This window comes from Limanda limanda, chromosome 12 (assembly GCF_963576545.1).
Source record: "Limanda limanda chromosome 12, fLimLim1.1, whole genome shotgun sequence".
Lineage (NCBI taxonomy): Eukaryota > Metazoa > Chordata > Actinopteri > Pleuronectiformes > Pleuronectidae > Limanda > Limanda limanda.
Genome location: NC_083647.1, coordinates 26,101,154 through 26,115,698, shown reverse-complemented (window position 1 = coordinate 26,115,698; position 14,545 = coordinate 26,101,154). Strand labels below are relative to the sequence as shown.

The window sequence follows — 14,545 nt, the reverse complement described above, 5'->3', positions numbered from 1 at the left end:
GATTCGAAACAGCGAGTCGCAGCACTATTAGCTTCTGGTCTAATGAAGAACTCATTACGTCACCGAGCCGCTGGAATCTCTGCGCACGATAGATAAATGTCTCGTTCTTTGCTTTGTCAGCTGTATGTCACCAGATGTGCTTTCAGGTAACGCCCATGTCATCTGGTGAGAGTCCCAACACAGAATAAACGCATGTTTACTTAATACCAGGCTTTACAATCTGAGGCTCCTCTTCATAGGAGACACAGGGAGTTCTGAAGAACACACACGTGTGACCAGCTCCACGTAAAGTGCTTGTGTTTGACGCTGGTGATCATTACAACGCACACACACCACACAAGTGTCACATGTAAACATCGCCTCACAACAACAAGGAGGAAGCTCCAGCAGTGTTTTTATGAGTAAAGTTGGTGAACGTGCTTCTAATGGACGTGTGAAGCTTCACGTGTCCTCCTGTCGCTGCTGGTTAAAGTCAGCAGACGTGGTTTTAAAAGATGTTCTCGATGATCAGGTTCAATCATCGGAGAATGAAAACAACTCAAACGCTCATCATCTGTTTTTCGTAGTTTCTGTGATGCAAGTGTTGTTTATCTGTTTGGAATCAACTGATCTGTCGAGTGTGTTGTCAACATGACACATGTGTGACGCGGCAAATCTGGAAAATGAACTTAACGTCTTCATTGTTGAACAAAGTGTTGTGTATTTCTTCTCTTCTGTCAGATGGCTGCGTGCTTTGTTGGTGCTGTGTCGGTCGAACGAGTAAATAAAGTTCCCAGTGTAATTGTGACAATTCTGGCAAATTATAATGGTGAAACATCATCATTAAAAATAAAGAACCTTTTGTGTCAGTATCATCTTCAGACTAAATATAAATGTGAAAGAAATCCCACCACGGGAATCGATGCTCTCGGTTCCACATTCAAATTAACGTAGTGACTTTGGCACTGCCCACTGCTCGGGAGATTTGCTGAGTCACCTTTATGTTGCACAATTTCCCCGAAAACTCTGAGTAATCATTCATACTTCACACATTTGGACACCGCTGCGCCCGTGTGCCGACCACACGCACGTCATCATGAAAAACTGCTACATCCTGCACACAGACAAAGAAAAAGCCACAAATAGTTCGCCTGCTTACTATGAGTGGGCGCTTCATGTGCTCGTTGATATCATGGTTGGTGTGGACTAGGGATGGGCATTCGATTAAATTGTCTTCATCGATCGTCGGGAGAGTTAATGACGAATTTTCGATTAATCATTAATATTTTTATATTAAAATTCACTATTTATGGGCTGTTAAAATGCAGTGAAAATAGAAAAAACACAGCGTGTTTCCTCATTGAGATCTTTATTACAAGATGAACAACTCTTGTGGCAGTTAAACGAGATCGTTCAATGGTTACACTTGAAAATATGCGCTGCTGTACTCTTCAGCCCCGCTGAGAGAGCAGCTAGCCGCTGAGAGCTAGCTCGATCTGACCGTTCTCGACCTCCTACTCCGGCCGTTGTCACGTCCTCACTCCCGGAACCCCTCCACCAGACCCGGCCCTGTCCGGGTCCGAAGGGGCTAGCTTTCGAGCTAGCCTCCGCTAGCTCCGGTCGATAGCTGCGGAGCTCGGCTTAATGTCCGCACACGGACCCTCAGTCTACAGGGAAGGGAACCCGGAGAGACCCGGGTCTGGGTGAGGTTCCGGGATTGATGACTTGACAACAACCGGACTGAGAGGTCGAGAACCGTCAAATCCATCTAGCTCCCAGCGGCTAGCCACCGGTCCCCCAGCGGGGCTTGTCGAGTCCTCCGGACTCCGGACTGCTTCCTACAGCTGCTAACGTCGTCACTGTGCTGCGTTCAGGCAAATCTGATATTCTGCCCTCCTACTCATGCGCTCATGGAGACGTATAGCTTCGCAGTGTTGGCAGTGAACGCAACAGAATTTCCTCGACGAAATTCTTTATGATCAATTAATCGATCGTCGATTAATTATGCCCATCCCTAGTGTGGACCACAGAGATGATGATACTGATACAAAAGGCAGTTTATTTTTAATGATGTTTCATGAAGCGTCCTCAATTGCTTTTATCACGACACCACATTGTTTGTGAAAATACAACAAAAAATAAATAGTTTTATTATTATTATTTATCACTATTATAATTTGCCAGAGTTGTCACAATTACACTGGGAACTTTATTTACTCCTTCGACTGACACGGCACCAACAAAGCACGCAGCCATCTGACAGAAGAGAAGAAATACACAACACGTTGTTCAACAATGAAGACGTTAAGTTCATTTTCCAGATTTGCCGCGTCACACATGTGTCATGTTGACAACACACTCGACACACTTCGGACAGATCTGTTAATTCCAAACAGATAAACAACACTTGCATAACAGAAACTACGAAAAACAAACACACCCGAGTGTTTGAGTTGTTTTCATTCTCCGATGATTGAACCTGATCATCGAGAACATCTTTTAAAATCACGTCTGCTGACTTTAACCAGCAGCGACAGGAGGACACGTGAAGCTTCACACGTCCATTAGAAGCACGTTCACCAACTTTAGTCACAACAACACTGCTGGAGCTTCCTCCTTGTTGTTGTTAGGCGATGTTTACATGTGACACTTGTGTGGTGTGTGTGTGTTGTAATGATCACCAGCGTCAAACACAAGCACTTTGCGTGGAGCTGGTCACACGTGTGTGTTCTTCAGAACTCCCTGTGTCTCCTATGAAGAGGAGCATCAGATTGTAAAGCCTAGTATTAAGTAAACATGCGTTTATTCTGTGTTGGGACTCTCACCAGATGACATGGGCGTTACCTGAAAGCACATCTGGTGACATACAGCTGACAAAGCAAAGAACGAGACATTTATCTATCGCGTGCAAAGATTTCAGCGACTCGGTGACGTAATGAGTTCTTCATTAGACCAGAAGCTAATAGTGCTTCGACTCGCTGTTTCGAATCCCATTCAAGGTTTCTGTACTAATTTCTTTTTTTTAACCATTTAATTTATATTGCTGTCTCAACGTGATGCTGACACGGACACATGAACTCATGAAGGGTTTCTGTAGGATTTTAATTTCAGCGAGACCTTCAGTAGATCACCGCACTTCACACACAGGCGCTTTGTGAAAATTATGAATCTGCGACCAGCTCTGCAGCCGACCATCAACATCTGGAAAAAGGTAAACATATCGCCAGTTGATATGGCCGCCAGTTAAACTGGAACACCGGGGCATCGAATCCAAACTGAAGCTGCTGGCTGAAACTCAACGTAAATACAGTAAAATCATAATTCATGTCAGCAGCAACAACTCCCGGCTTCGCATGTCGGAGGTCACTGAAGGTCATGTTGAGTCGGTGCTTTTGCAGAACCGATGTCGGACACAGTAGTTTCCTCTGGCCCTCTCCCTAACACAACAGGTGAGGACATGTTGAGCCTGTAAACGGTTCCGGGGTTTGTAGATAATTTGCAAACTTTTTGGAGGAAACCTGGTCTTGTTGGGAGAGACGCGTTCATCCCACTTGGGATGGAGCAGCTCTGTTATCTAGGAATATTACCCAGTCTATCACATGACAACCCAGAGCTGGGACCAGGAAGCAGAGCTGCAGTGCTACACACTTCTCTGCTCCCTCTGGATCAGTCACACAACCACATAGAGATTGTGTCTGTCCACCGTCAGATTAAATTATTTAAATTAAACAAAAACAGAGCGAGAACTCCACACAGAAATCTAATACAAATTAACACAACCTCTGGAACAACGCAGGAAACTAAGACTTTTAAATGTGGTCTTTTAAACATTAGATCACTGTCATCAAAAGCTATTTTAGTTAATGAACTAGTCTCAGATTACAACATAGATTTATTGTCCCTCACTGAGACGTGGCTGCATCCTGATGAATATGTCAGTCTAAATTAATCTACTCCCCCCCCCGTCATATAAATTCACACGTTCCCAGAGAATTTGGCCGAGGAGGTGGAGTTGCTGCTATTTTTAACTCCAGTCTATCAATTAATCCTAAACCTGAACTCAGCTACAACTCATTTGAATGTCTTGTTCTTAGTCTTCTACACCAATCCAGGAAACACCAACAGCCAATCATATCTGCTGTAGTTTACCGTGCTCCTGAGGCTTATACTGAATTTTTAACAGAATTCCCTGAGTTTTTATCAAACCTAGTCCGGGGGTTTCCGGTTTGGTCTCATTTGATTATTTATTTTGTTATCTTCATGGCGTATCTGTTCATTTAAATTATATATTTTTACTGCAAATTGAAGGGCAAGTCTGTCAAAAAAGACCAATGTATTCATATTGTAACCATATTTGGAAGCTGATTGAAAATATTCCTTAATAGGTTGTAAGTGACTTTGAGTATATTCCTGTTTGTGCTGTCTCTGACTATGATGAGAAAAAGTTTGAGTGTTTTTACCGCAGAATTACTGAGAAAATTAAAGAGCAAGTCTGTGAAAAAGGACCAATGTATATATAATGTCGATGACACTCACAGGTGGTCTTCTATCATGTTGAGGTGGAATGAGTGTGAAAACAGGAGGTTTCATCTCAATTTTAATATGGATATTGCATAGTCAGAGACTCTACAAACAGGAATCCACTGGAAATTACTCGTAACCTAGCAAGGAATATCTTTAAAATTCATCCAAACATGTATATTGGGCCACTTTCACAGATTTGCCCTTTCATTTCCTCAGTTATTCTACAGTAAAAATATACAATAATGTATCTCAGCATAGTCAGAGACACCACTAACAGGAATACATTGGAAATGACTCATAACCTCTCAAGGAATATTTTTAATCAGCTTCCAAATATGGTTACATTATGAATACATTGTTTTGTTTTTACAGACTTGCCCTTTAATTTGCAGTCTGGATACATGATAATTGACATGAGCAAATACGCCATGAAGATTTAAAAAAAAAATTCAATGAAATATAGTTGTGTTTTTCGTAATGTTTGGGCGTTTCAACTAAACATGCTGTTTTACCGTAAAGCCACAAGGAGACTCGCAACAAAAACCCGAGGGGCGGCTGGCTTCACACATGACAGCTCACTTTACTTCACCTGGCTGCTCCACCTCTCACCTGAATAATGAGGAGGATTTGATGATGTTGTGACGAGTCTGTGCAGAAAACCTGCTGCTGTGTTGCTCATGTCTGAAACAGAAAGTCTGGACACATTTCTCTGAGTTTTAGCCACAGGTCTTGTCTGAAAGCAGCTTAACCAACCAACTAACATCCCCTCGCCCTGTTCTCCTCTGTGACCTAATTGGTTTATTATCCTCAAAATGAAAAACTTTTTACCAGAAACCCTTTGTGTGATGCTGCTTCCTCTACGATCTGCGTCGAGTCGTTGCGTTTTCGTTTATCCTAAATGTGAGAACATCCGGTCTCGCTTTGGTTCAATCAAGTATTTATTAAGAAGCAATGAAAAGGTATAAAAAGTTACTGCTAAGCAATGGGCACCCAAAGCACACCCCCGGCCCTCTAGCGGCACTGGACGGTCACGAGTGGCGCCGCACGGACGGCGGTTGATATATCTTATAACAGAAGTTATAACAGAATTGGTCAACAACGAGGGGAAGTCTTCCACGGTTCTTCCTCGATGGTGCTCAGGCGTAGTACCTCCCTCTTGGTACTGGAATAAGGATATGACGAGCAGCCGCTCCCAATCTCGCTCCTCCTCTGATAGTGGCTGGGCAAAATCTTCAGTTCATGACAGTTTATAAAAAAAGGTACAAACAAGCCTTGACTCAGCTGACTCCTTGTGGGTTGATGTTGTTGTTCATTGGAGTCAGAATATTGTTCTGTTTGTGTTGACATTTGCATCCTCCAAACCAAAACAACGCCTGCCCCCAAACTCCTGCTTTATTGTTAAGAGTACAGTTCCATAAATATCTTCACAGACACAAAGAAGCTACAATTTAAAATACCAACAGTCTTAACACCAACTGTAAACGACCTCAACATCTCTACTTCCTTAATGTGATCGTTCAAACATCACAACAGTCGACATTAAACTCTGAAATGAAAGACGTGTGTATTTGTGTTTCAGTGTGTCCTGCAGACGTCCAGCAACTGATGGTGATTAAGGAAGAGGTTCCCTCTGAGCAGCAGCAGTGGAGCCCCCTTGTGGACCAGGAGGACCCAGAGCCCTCCCACATTAAAGAGGAACAGGAGGATCCAGAGCCCCCCCACATTAAAGAGGTACAGGAGGACCCAGAGCCCTCCCACATTAAAGAGGAACAGGAGGATCCAGAGCCCCCCCACATTAAAGAGGAACAGGAGGATCCAGAGCCCCCCCACATTAAAGAGGTACAGGAGGACCCAGAGCCCCCCCACATTAAAGAGGAACAGGAGGAGACAGAGCCCCCCCACATTAAAGAGGAACAGGAGGAACCGTGGACCAATCAGGATGGACAGCAGCTTCAAGGACTGGAGGAGGCTGATATCAAGTTCACATTGACTCCTGTCGCTGTGAAGAGTGAAGAAGATGAAGAGAAACTTATATCGTCAACGCTTCATCCGAGTGAGAGGAAGGAGAACAGAGAAGACTGTGGAGGACCAGAACCAGCCAGGAACTCAGGACCTGATGGACGTTTACAACCAGGTCCTGAGGACAAGGCTGAAGACTCTTCTGAGACTGAAGTCAGTGAGGATGATTGGATGGAGACCAGGGAAACTCAGACTGGTTTAAATACAAGAAATAACAAACAGCCTCTAAGTGAAATGGGATGTGAGACAGAAAAAAAAACGTTTAGTTGTTCTGAGTGTGGTAACAGATTTAGCAAAAGGAGCGATCTTAACAGACATACTAGGAGTCATACAGGAGAGAAACCGTTCAGTTGCTCTGAGTGTGGTAAAAGATTTAACCAAGGGGGCAATCTAAATACACATATGAGGCTTCATACAGGAGAGAAACCGTTTAGTTGCTCTGAGTGTGGTAAAAGATTTAGCAAAAGGAGCAATCTAAATACACATATGAGGCTTCATACAGGAGAGAAACCGTTTAGTTGCTCTGAGTGTGGTAACAGATTTAGCCGTAAGGACAGTCTAAATGCACATATGACGATTCATACAGGAGAGAAACCGTTAAGTTGCTCTGAGTGTGGTAAAAGATTTATCCAAAGCGGTACTCTAAATATACATATGAGGATTCATACAGGAGAGAAACCGTTTAGTTGCCCAGAGTGTGGTAAAAGATTTATTGAAAGGGCGAATCTAAATATACATATGAGGATTCATACAGGAGAGAAACCGTTTAGTTGCTCTGAGTGTGGTAAAAGATTTAGCCGAAGAGGCAGTCTAAATACACATAAGAAGACTCATACAGGAGAGAAACCGTTTAGTTGCTCTGAGTGTGGTAAAAGATTTAGCAAAAGGAGCGATCTTAACAGACATATGATGATTCATACACGCATCTGAACGCATCTCGACGCCAAAACCACGCAGAGATAAGAATCTTTGTCTGAAAATTCCTTTGTGTAACTCACGTGGCTTACGGCCATTTTTTACTTCGACCTCATGTTGTCATTAACAAAGGCGTCCATTTTGAGTAACGTGAATGTACCACCATCTTGATTTCGAACAGATTACGTCACCACGTGACTGTGTCATTACCTCATTGCCACTCCCCCTCTCTCTCTCTCTCACACACACACACACACTTAGAGACACTCACACACACACACACACACACAAGGACGCAGACACACACACACACACACACATAGATATACAATCAGTATTACACGTGTGTTCTAAATTGTGATAAGTGCTGCTACTGCTACTGTTGTTATCTGTGAAATAGTAAAGTTTTGTTAAATTAAGAATCATTGAATAACATTAACTTTATTTCCCCTTTTTTAATAAATCCTTTTGTAATTAAAGTATCTGTATCTTGTGATTATTTGTGCATATGTATGTGAATACAGCTGGATTATGATAGCCTGTGCTTGAACTTAAAACCCTTCATTGTTGATTATATAATCATTAATATAAAATATTGAGATTATTAATTTAACTTTTATAAACTGAGACTGATCCTTACAGATTGAATGTTGGTCCCTGTAGCCAGGGTGGTGGCCCGTCTATATTATTCTTAATTTATCATTTTATTGTTTTCATTAATGATTTAACTATTCTTAATTGATAACCCTATCATTTCTAATTGATTCTTTTATTATTCTTAATTTAAAGATTTACCATTTTTTAAATATTTTTAATACATATTTTTAATTATTTATAATAATCATATTTCATGATTATTAATAATTAGCCAACGTCAAGTCTACTACTATTGAACAAACGTTATTAACTAGTTTATATGATTTAATGTTTGTTTTAAAACAATGGTTTCTTGTTACGTGAGATTCAATGACAGTGTGTTTTCTCCTTTATGTATTGAATGTGTTTCCAGGAATAAAAGTCTAATAAAAAGATATTGGCGTCGTCGCCCTCCTCTTTGTTTCTGTATGAACGGAGGCTGCACTGGCTACAGTTGAATTATCTCATCACGAGACAAATTAATCAGCTTCTCACAGTCAGACATGTTTGTTTACGTTTGACGTGAAGTCAGAACTGAGCAATTTCAGGTCAGAATATCTGACAAACGAGTCGTCTGGAACGCAGCAATTTTATTTGTATAGCCCATATTCACAAATCACAATTTGTCTCATAGGGCTTTAACATGGTGTAACATCCTCTGTCCTTAACCCTCAGCAAGAGTCAGGAAAAACTACTAAAAACCCTTTTAATAGGTTAAAATACGTAGAAACCTCAGAGAGACACATGTGAGGATCCGTCTCCCAGAACGGACAGAAGTGCAATGCATGTCAAGTGTAGGAAAACATCAAGATAAAGGTTTTAGCAGCGTTGATGAGGGTTAACATTTTGAAGGATAACTTCAATCCTTAAAAATGCATCTTAATAGGTGAAATAAGTCACTGAATGAATGAATGAATCACTCTCCCTTTTTGCTATTTGCTATTCAACCTGCTGAGTCATTTAGCTTCTCCATTCTGTGACACTGGGCCTTGTTTAATATAGTATCACACTAATTAAACAAACTCACTCAACCAGTCCAATTAAAATCCAACTGGATTTCATATCAAAACACATTTCAGCTCTTTAATTATCAGTGTGACACTCAAACCTGCTTCATGTGGGTTTTTATAAACTTTTTTAATATCGCTGCAGGTGAATAAAAACTTTATTTAAGCTTCAAGATTTTCAGGAGAAAAACTCATTCGACTTTTCTCTCATCAAGCTGCTGTTTCTGCAAATTCATATTAAAGAACTAATGAATAATGTGTGTTTGGTTAAGTGTGTGTGTGTGTGTGTGCAACCGGCACCTGAAGCAGGAAAACACATTGAAAACATACTTTCATGTTTATTTGTTTGTTTACGTAACACTCTTACAGATACATTACTGAGCATCGCTAACAAATTACTTCTTCAAAATCCAGAAAATATGATTTGATTATTGGTATTGGTTCTGATATCTGTCAAGGCAACAAGATCCATAGAATCACTTCCTGTTTGCACAATGTCCCTTTTGTTGTTGCTTAATTTGAGGAAGTGACAGTTAAATCAAACTGAAAAGGATCATTTCTCAGGACTGTATATTTTGGAAACTTCGTGGATACTTTATTATGTAAGTTGATGTTGAAGTTTATTCTGGTCAGCCAAGATGTCAATGTTGTTGTAGAAGTTGATGATGAAGGAAAGGAACGCGGACCCAGTACTTACAAGTATAATAATGTTTATTTCACAGGTCAGGACGAGCTCTAGAACTCAGAGAAATCACCCAGGCCAAATAGTGAAATCTGACCAGCCGTGGTCTCACACACATTATATAGAGAGGTTAGTTCCGCCCACGACTTCGGGTAACATGTCATCCCACCTAGGGCCTTCTGCCTAATAAGGACGTTTGTACACGAAGATGAAAACACAGCGGTCAAGGATCTTCCCTTTACCCCCATCCATTTGCTGGTCAGAGGTCATTCCCTAGGTCAAAGGTCCTTCCAAAGAGGGAGAGACCTCCTTGAATAAACACCTGAAGGACTCTCTGGGAATGTCCGAGAGTCACGAAAATAAGCATCATAAATATAAACCTGTCATTATAGTTAAACACATGCTAAAATCATTAACTCTAGTGAATAGATGACAACGTCTTCCTGTCAAGTTCAAAGAACAGAGAGAGAGACAACAAGAGGCTTCTCTGTTGAGGTTGGGTGTGTTGATGTGATCTCAACACTAGAGGTCAGTGTGTCAGATCAGAGTCCAAGCCTGAACAGCTCTATGTGTCAATATTTCCTCAGGGTCATAGCGCCACCTACTGATCAGTGTGAAAATTAAGTTGTTGTAACATTGTCCAATTGACCCAAAGTTGCTCACGCTACATCAGAGCCCCTACTTGAACAGATATTTTAGTCTGTATCTAATAATACTGATGGCGCCACCTACTGGTAACCAGAAATAAGCTTTGTTTAAGAACTATCATTCAATTTACATAAAGTTCACAGTGTGATGTGCTATTTGATAGTGTTGACTGTAATGAGCAATGAGCAGGCAAGGATCAACGTCACGTGACGGACGCAGGAAGTGAAGCGTTTATCTTTGCCGCAGTTCGCAAAACGCAACCATTCCCGTTCAGTGCTGCCTTGCAGGGCTAGAAATTGTTGTTCAGTTTTGGTTTTACTGTCGGAGTTTGTTTAATTTAATTATTGAGTATTTCTACTTCACTGTCTTAGTACTTTTACTTGTAATGGAATATTACTTTAGTCTCATGGTACTTTTACCTCAGTGAATGATCCGAATTCTATTTCCATCATTGGTTAAGTTTGTTTTGTTGCTTACACTTTAGTACTTAACCAGTACTTGTAACAGAGTATTTCTACTGTGCAGTATTAGTACTCTCGTTTCCTCTTCGTCCTCCAGTCCAACAGGGGTCGCTGCAGGCTCGGAGCTCGGAGTCTCTGCTTCCTGTCTTTGTCCCCTCAGAGCCTCTGAGAGGAGGACCTGCTGCAGGTGGAGGAAGGAGGAGGAAAGGCTCGAGTCCCGGAGCTGAGAGCGATGCTCACCGAGCGGCTCGCGGCGGCGGGAGAGCAGATCCTCGCGGGTCTGGAGGAAACCTTGTTCGAGTCCGAGGAGCGAGTGGAGCGGACAGAGCGGTCCCAGCGGGAGGTCTGCCGCCGGAGGAGGCTGCTGGAGGCCGCGATGCAGCCCGTAGTCCGGCTGCACAGAGCAGGTCAGTCCCGGGAGCAGGGGGGGGGGGGGGGGATCCATGTTCCCAAGGGCCACATGAGAACAGGGACAGTTGTGGAGGGCCGCACCAACAACCCAGAGCTGGGACCAGGAAGCAGAGCTGCAGTGCTACACACTTCTCTGCTCCCTCTGGATCAGTCACACAACCCCATAGAGATTGTGTCTGTCCACCGTCAGATTAAATTATTTAAATTAAACAATAACACAGCGAGAACTCCACACAGAAATCTAATACAAATTAACACAACCTCTGAAACAACGCAGGAAACTAATCAAAGGCTATTTTAGTTAATGAACTAGTCTCAGATTACAACATAGATTCATTGTCCCTCACTGAGACGTGGCTGCATCCTGATGAATATGTCAGTCTAAATGAATCTACTCCCCCCCCCAGCCATTTAAATTCACACGTTCCCAGAGAATTCGGGCGAGGAGGTGGTGTTGCTGCTATTTTTAACTCCAGTTTATCAATTAATCCTAAACCTGAACTCAGCTACAACTCATTTGAATGTCTTGTTCTTAGTCTTCTACACCAATCCAGGAAACACCAACAGCCAATCATATCTGCTGTAGTTTACCGTGCTCCTGAGGCTTATACTGAATTTTTAACAGAATTCCCTGAGTTTTTATCAAACCTAGTCCTAAAGATCGAGCAAATTATTATTGTTGGTCATATTCATGTTGACAATAATAAAGATAGCCTTAGCGTAGGGCTGTGCAATTAATCAAATCACGTTTGAATCATTTTTTCAAACTAAAAAATAATCGTGATTTCAATATTGTCCAAAATAATCGTGATGATTTTTTCCCGTAATCGAGGAGGAACCGCTCAAACACTAACGTTAATACGTCACTTCCTGTCTCTGTCTGCTGCACCTCTGAGAATAATGAGGAGGATTTGATGATGTTGTGAACGAGTCTGTGCAGAAAACCTGCTGCTGTGTTGCTCATGTCTGAAACAGAAAGTCTGGACACATTTCTGTGAGTTTTAGCCACAGGTCTTGTCTGAAAGCAGCTTAACCAACTAACTAACATCCCCTCGCCCTGTTCTCCTCTGTGAGTGACCTAATTGGTTTATTATCCTCAAAATGAAAAACTTTTTTACCAGAAACCCTTTGTGTGATGCTGCTTCCTTTACGATCTGCGTCGAGTCGTTGCGTTTTCGTTTATCCTAAATGTGAGAACATCCGGTCTCGCTTTGGTTCAATCAAGTATTTATTAAGAAGCAATGAAAAGGTATAAAAAGTTACTGCTAAGCAATGGGAACCCAAAGCACACCCCCGGTCCTCTAGCGGCACCGGACAGTCACGAGTGGCGCCGCACGGACGGCGGTTGTAATATTTTATAACAGAAGTTATAACAGGATTGGTCTATAACGAGGGGAAGTCTTCCTCGGTTCTTCCTCGATGGTGCTCAGGCGTAGTACCTCCCTCTTGGTACTGGAATAAGGATATGACGAGCAGCCGCTCCCAATCTCGCTCCTCCTCTGATAGTGGCTGGGCAAAATCTTCAGTTCATGACAGTTTATAAAAAAAGGTACAAACAAGCCTTGACTCAGCTGACGCCTTGTGGGTTGATGTTGTTGTTCATTGGAGTCAGAATATTGTTCTGTTTGTGTTGACATTTGCATCCTCCAAACCAAAACAACGCCACTCTCTTCCCCCCAGAACCTGGGGCAGCTGCTTGAACTCTGTGTGATGTTGATTAAATCTAATGGAGTTATGCTTTAATATAAAAAGCTAAAAATGAGAACAAGTTAAAGTACAGTGTATTGTATGCCACAGATTTATCCCACAACAGGCAGCAGCTCTTATCAGACCTCTTATCAAGACAGGTGTGAGACTGACCAGTGATGTGAGGCACACACATTCTAAACGAACCTCAAGATTAACACTAAGCAGCAACGGTTATTAGAAGTCACTATGTGAAGGCCATGTATCTATATCTAGGCTATATATTATAAACGTTTTATATACCGCTGCATGTGAATGAAAACTTTATTTAAGCTTCGAGATTTTCAGGAGAAAAACTCATTCGACTTTTCTCTCATCAAGCTGCTGTTTCTGCAAATTGATATTAAAGAAGTAATGAATACAGTGTGTTTGGTTAAGAGTGTGTGTGTGTGTGTGTGTGTGTGTGTGTGTGTGTGTGTGTGTGTGTGTGTGTGTGTGTGTGTGTGCATGTTTGTGTGCAACCGGCACCTGAAGCAGGAAAACACATTGAAAACATACGTTCATGTTTATTTGTTTATTTACGTAACACTCTTACAGATACATTAATGAGCATCTTTAACAAGTTACTTCTTCAAAATCCAGATTATTGTTATTAGTTCTGTGTCTGTCGAGGCAACAAGATCCATAGAATCACTTCCTGTTTGTCTTCAGAGTAAAAGCTCAATGTCCCTTTTGTTGTTGCTTCCTTTGAGGAAGGGACAGTTAAATCAAACTGAAAAGGATCATTTCTCTGGACTTAATATTTTGGAAACTTCGTGGATACTTTACTGTGGAAGTGGACTGAGTTGTCCAGGAGGTTGTTGGTTCAATCCCCAGCTCCTCCCACCTGAGGGCTGAAGTGTCCACGGGCAAAACAGTTGAGTTAAAGGTCTGGAACATAAACAGTCTTCCTGTCAAGGTCAAAGAACAGAGAGAGACAAGAGGCTTTTCTATTGAGGTTGGGTGTGTTGATGTGATCTCAACACTAGAGGTCAGTGTGTCCTCACAAATGTCCTCATGACGTCCTCATGAGTCTCTCCAGCTGCAGTGTTCAGATCCACAGAGAGTTGGGATTTCTTTTATTGATAAAATACAGATTATATGGGGAAACAAACACTGATGCCTTTACTGAACCTATTGTGTGGGAATGGATCCAACGCGTGAAAAAATGTTGTTTGATCAAATTTACAAGATGTTCGTTGTCATTATGAAAAGTGAATCATGTAGAATAACAACAGATACGTATGTAAACTCCATAAAAAGTCCCCAGTTCCCTTTGAACTGCTCCCTGATAATATTTAAAATGGCTGAAAACTTGTCAGTGCATGTATTTGATCTGCTCAACAACATTTGTAAGGTTTGTAAGATATTTTGGTAAACAGACGGAGGTGTAGCTGTTCCCTAACGGAACTCATTGAGTGGAGCGATGGGAATCGACCGTCTCGTGAGCAGCTCGACCGCGGACGAGATCCCAAACGTGCTCAGGACAAGAGTTTGGCCTCAGAGAGTCGGTTACAACACCAGCGTTTGCTCAAAAG

The 14,545-nt window shown here is 41.9% G+C and overlaps 1 protein-coding gene across 1 annotated transcript; it reads left to right on the top strand.

Annotated features, from left to right (window-relative positions):
- Window positions 1-6,399: 6,399 nt before the first annotated feature.
- LOC133015139 (gastrula zinc finger protein XlCGF49.1-like) lies at window positions 6,400-7,715 on the top strand. Its single transcript, XM_061082277.1, has one exon. It carries the CDS (start codon window positions 6,694-6,696, stop codon window positions 7,450-7,452), a length of 759 nt encoding a protein of 252 aa, XP_060938260.1. The 5' UTR covers window positions 6,400-6,693; the 3' UTR covers window positions 7,453-7,715.
- Window positions 7,716-14,545: the final 6,830 nt, after the last annotated feature.

Excerpts from the sequence above, each read along its gene's own strand:
- LOC133015139 (XM_061082277.1), top strand. The coding sequence starts at position 6,694 with ATGGAGACCAGGGAAACTCAGACTGGTTTAAATACAAGAAATAACAAA.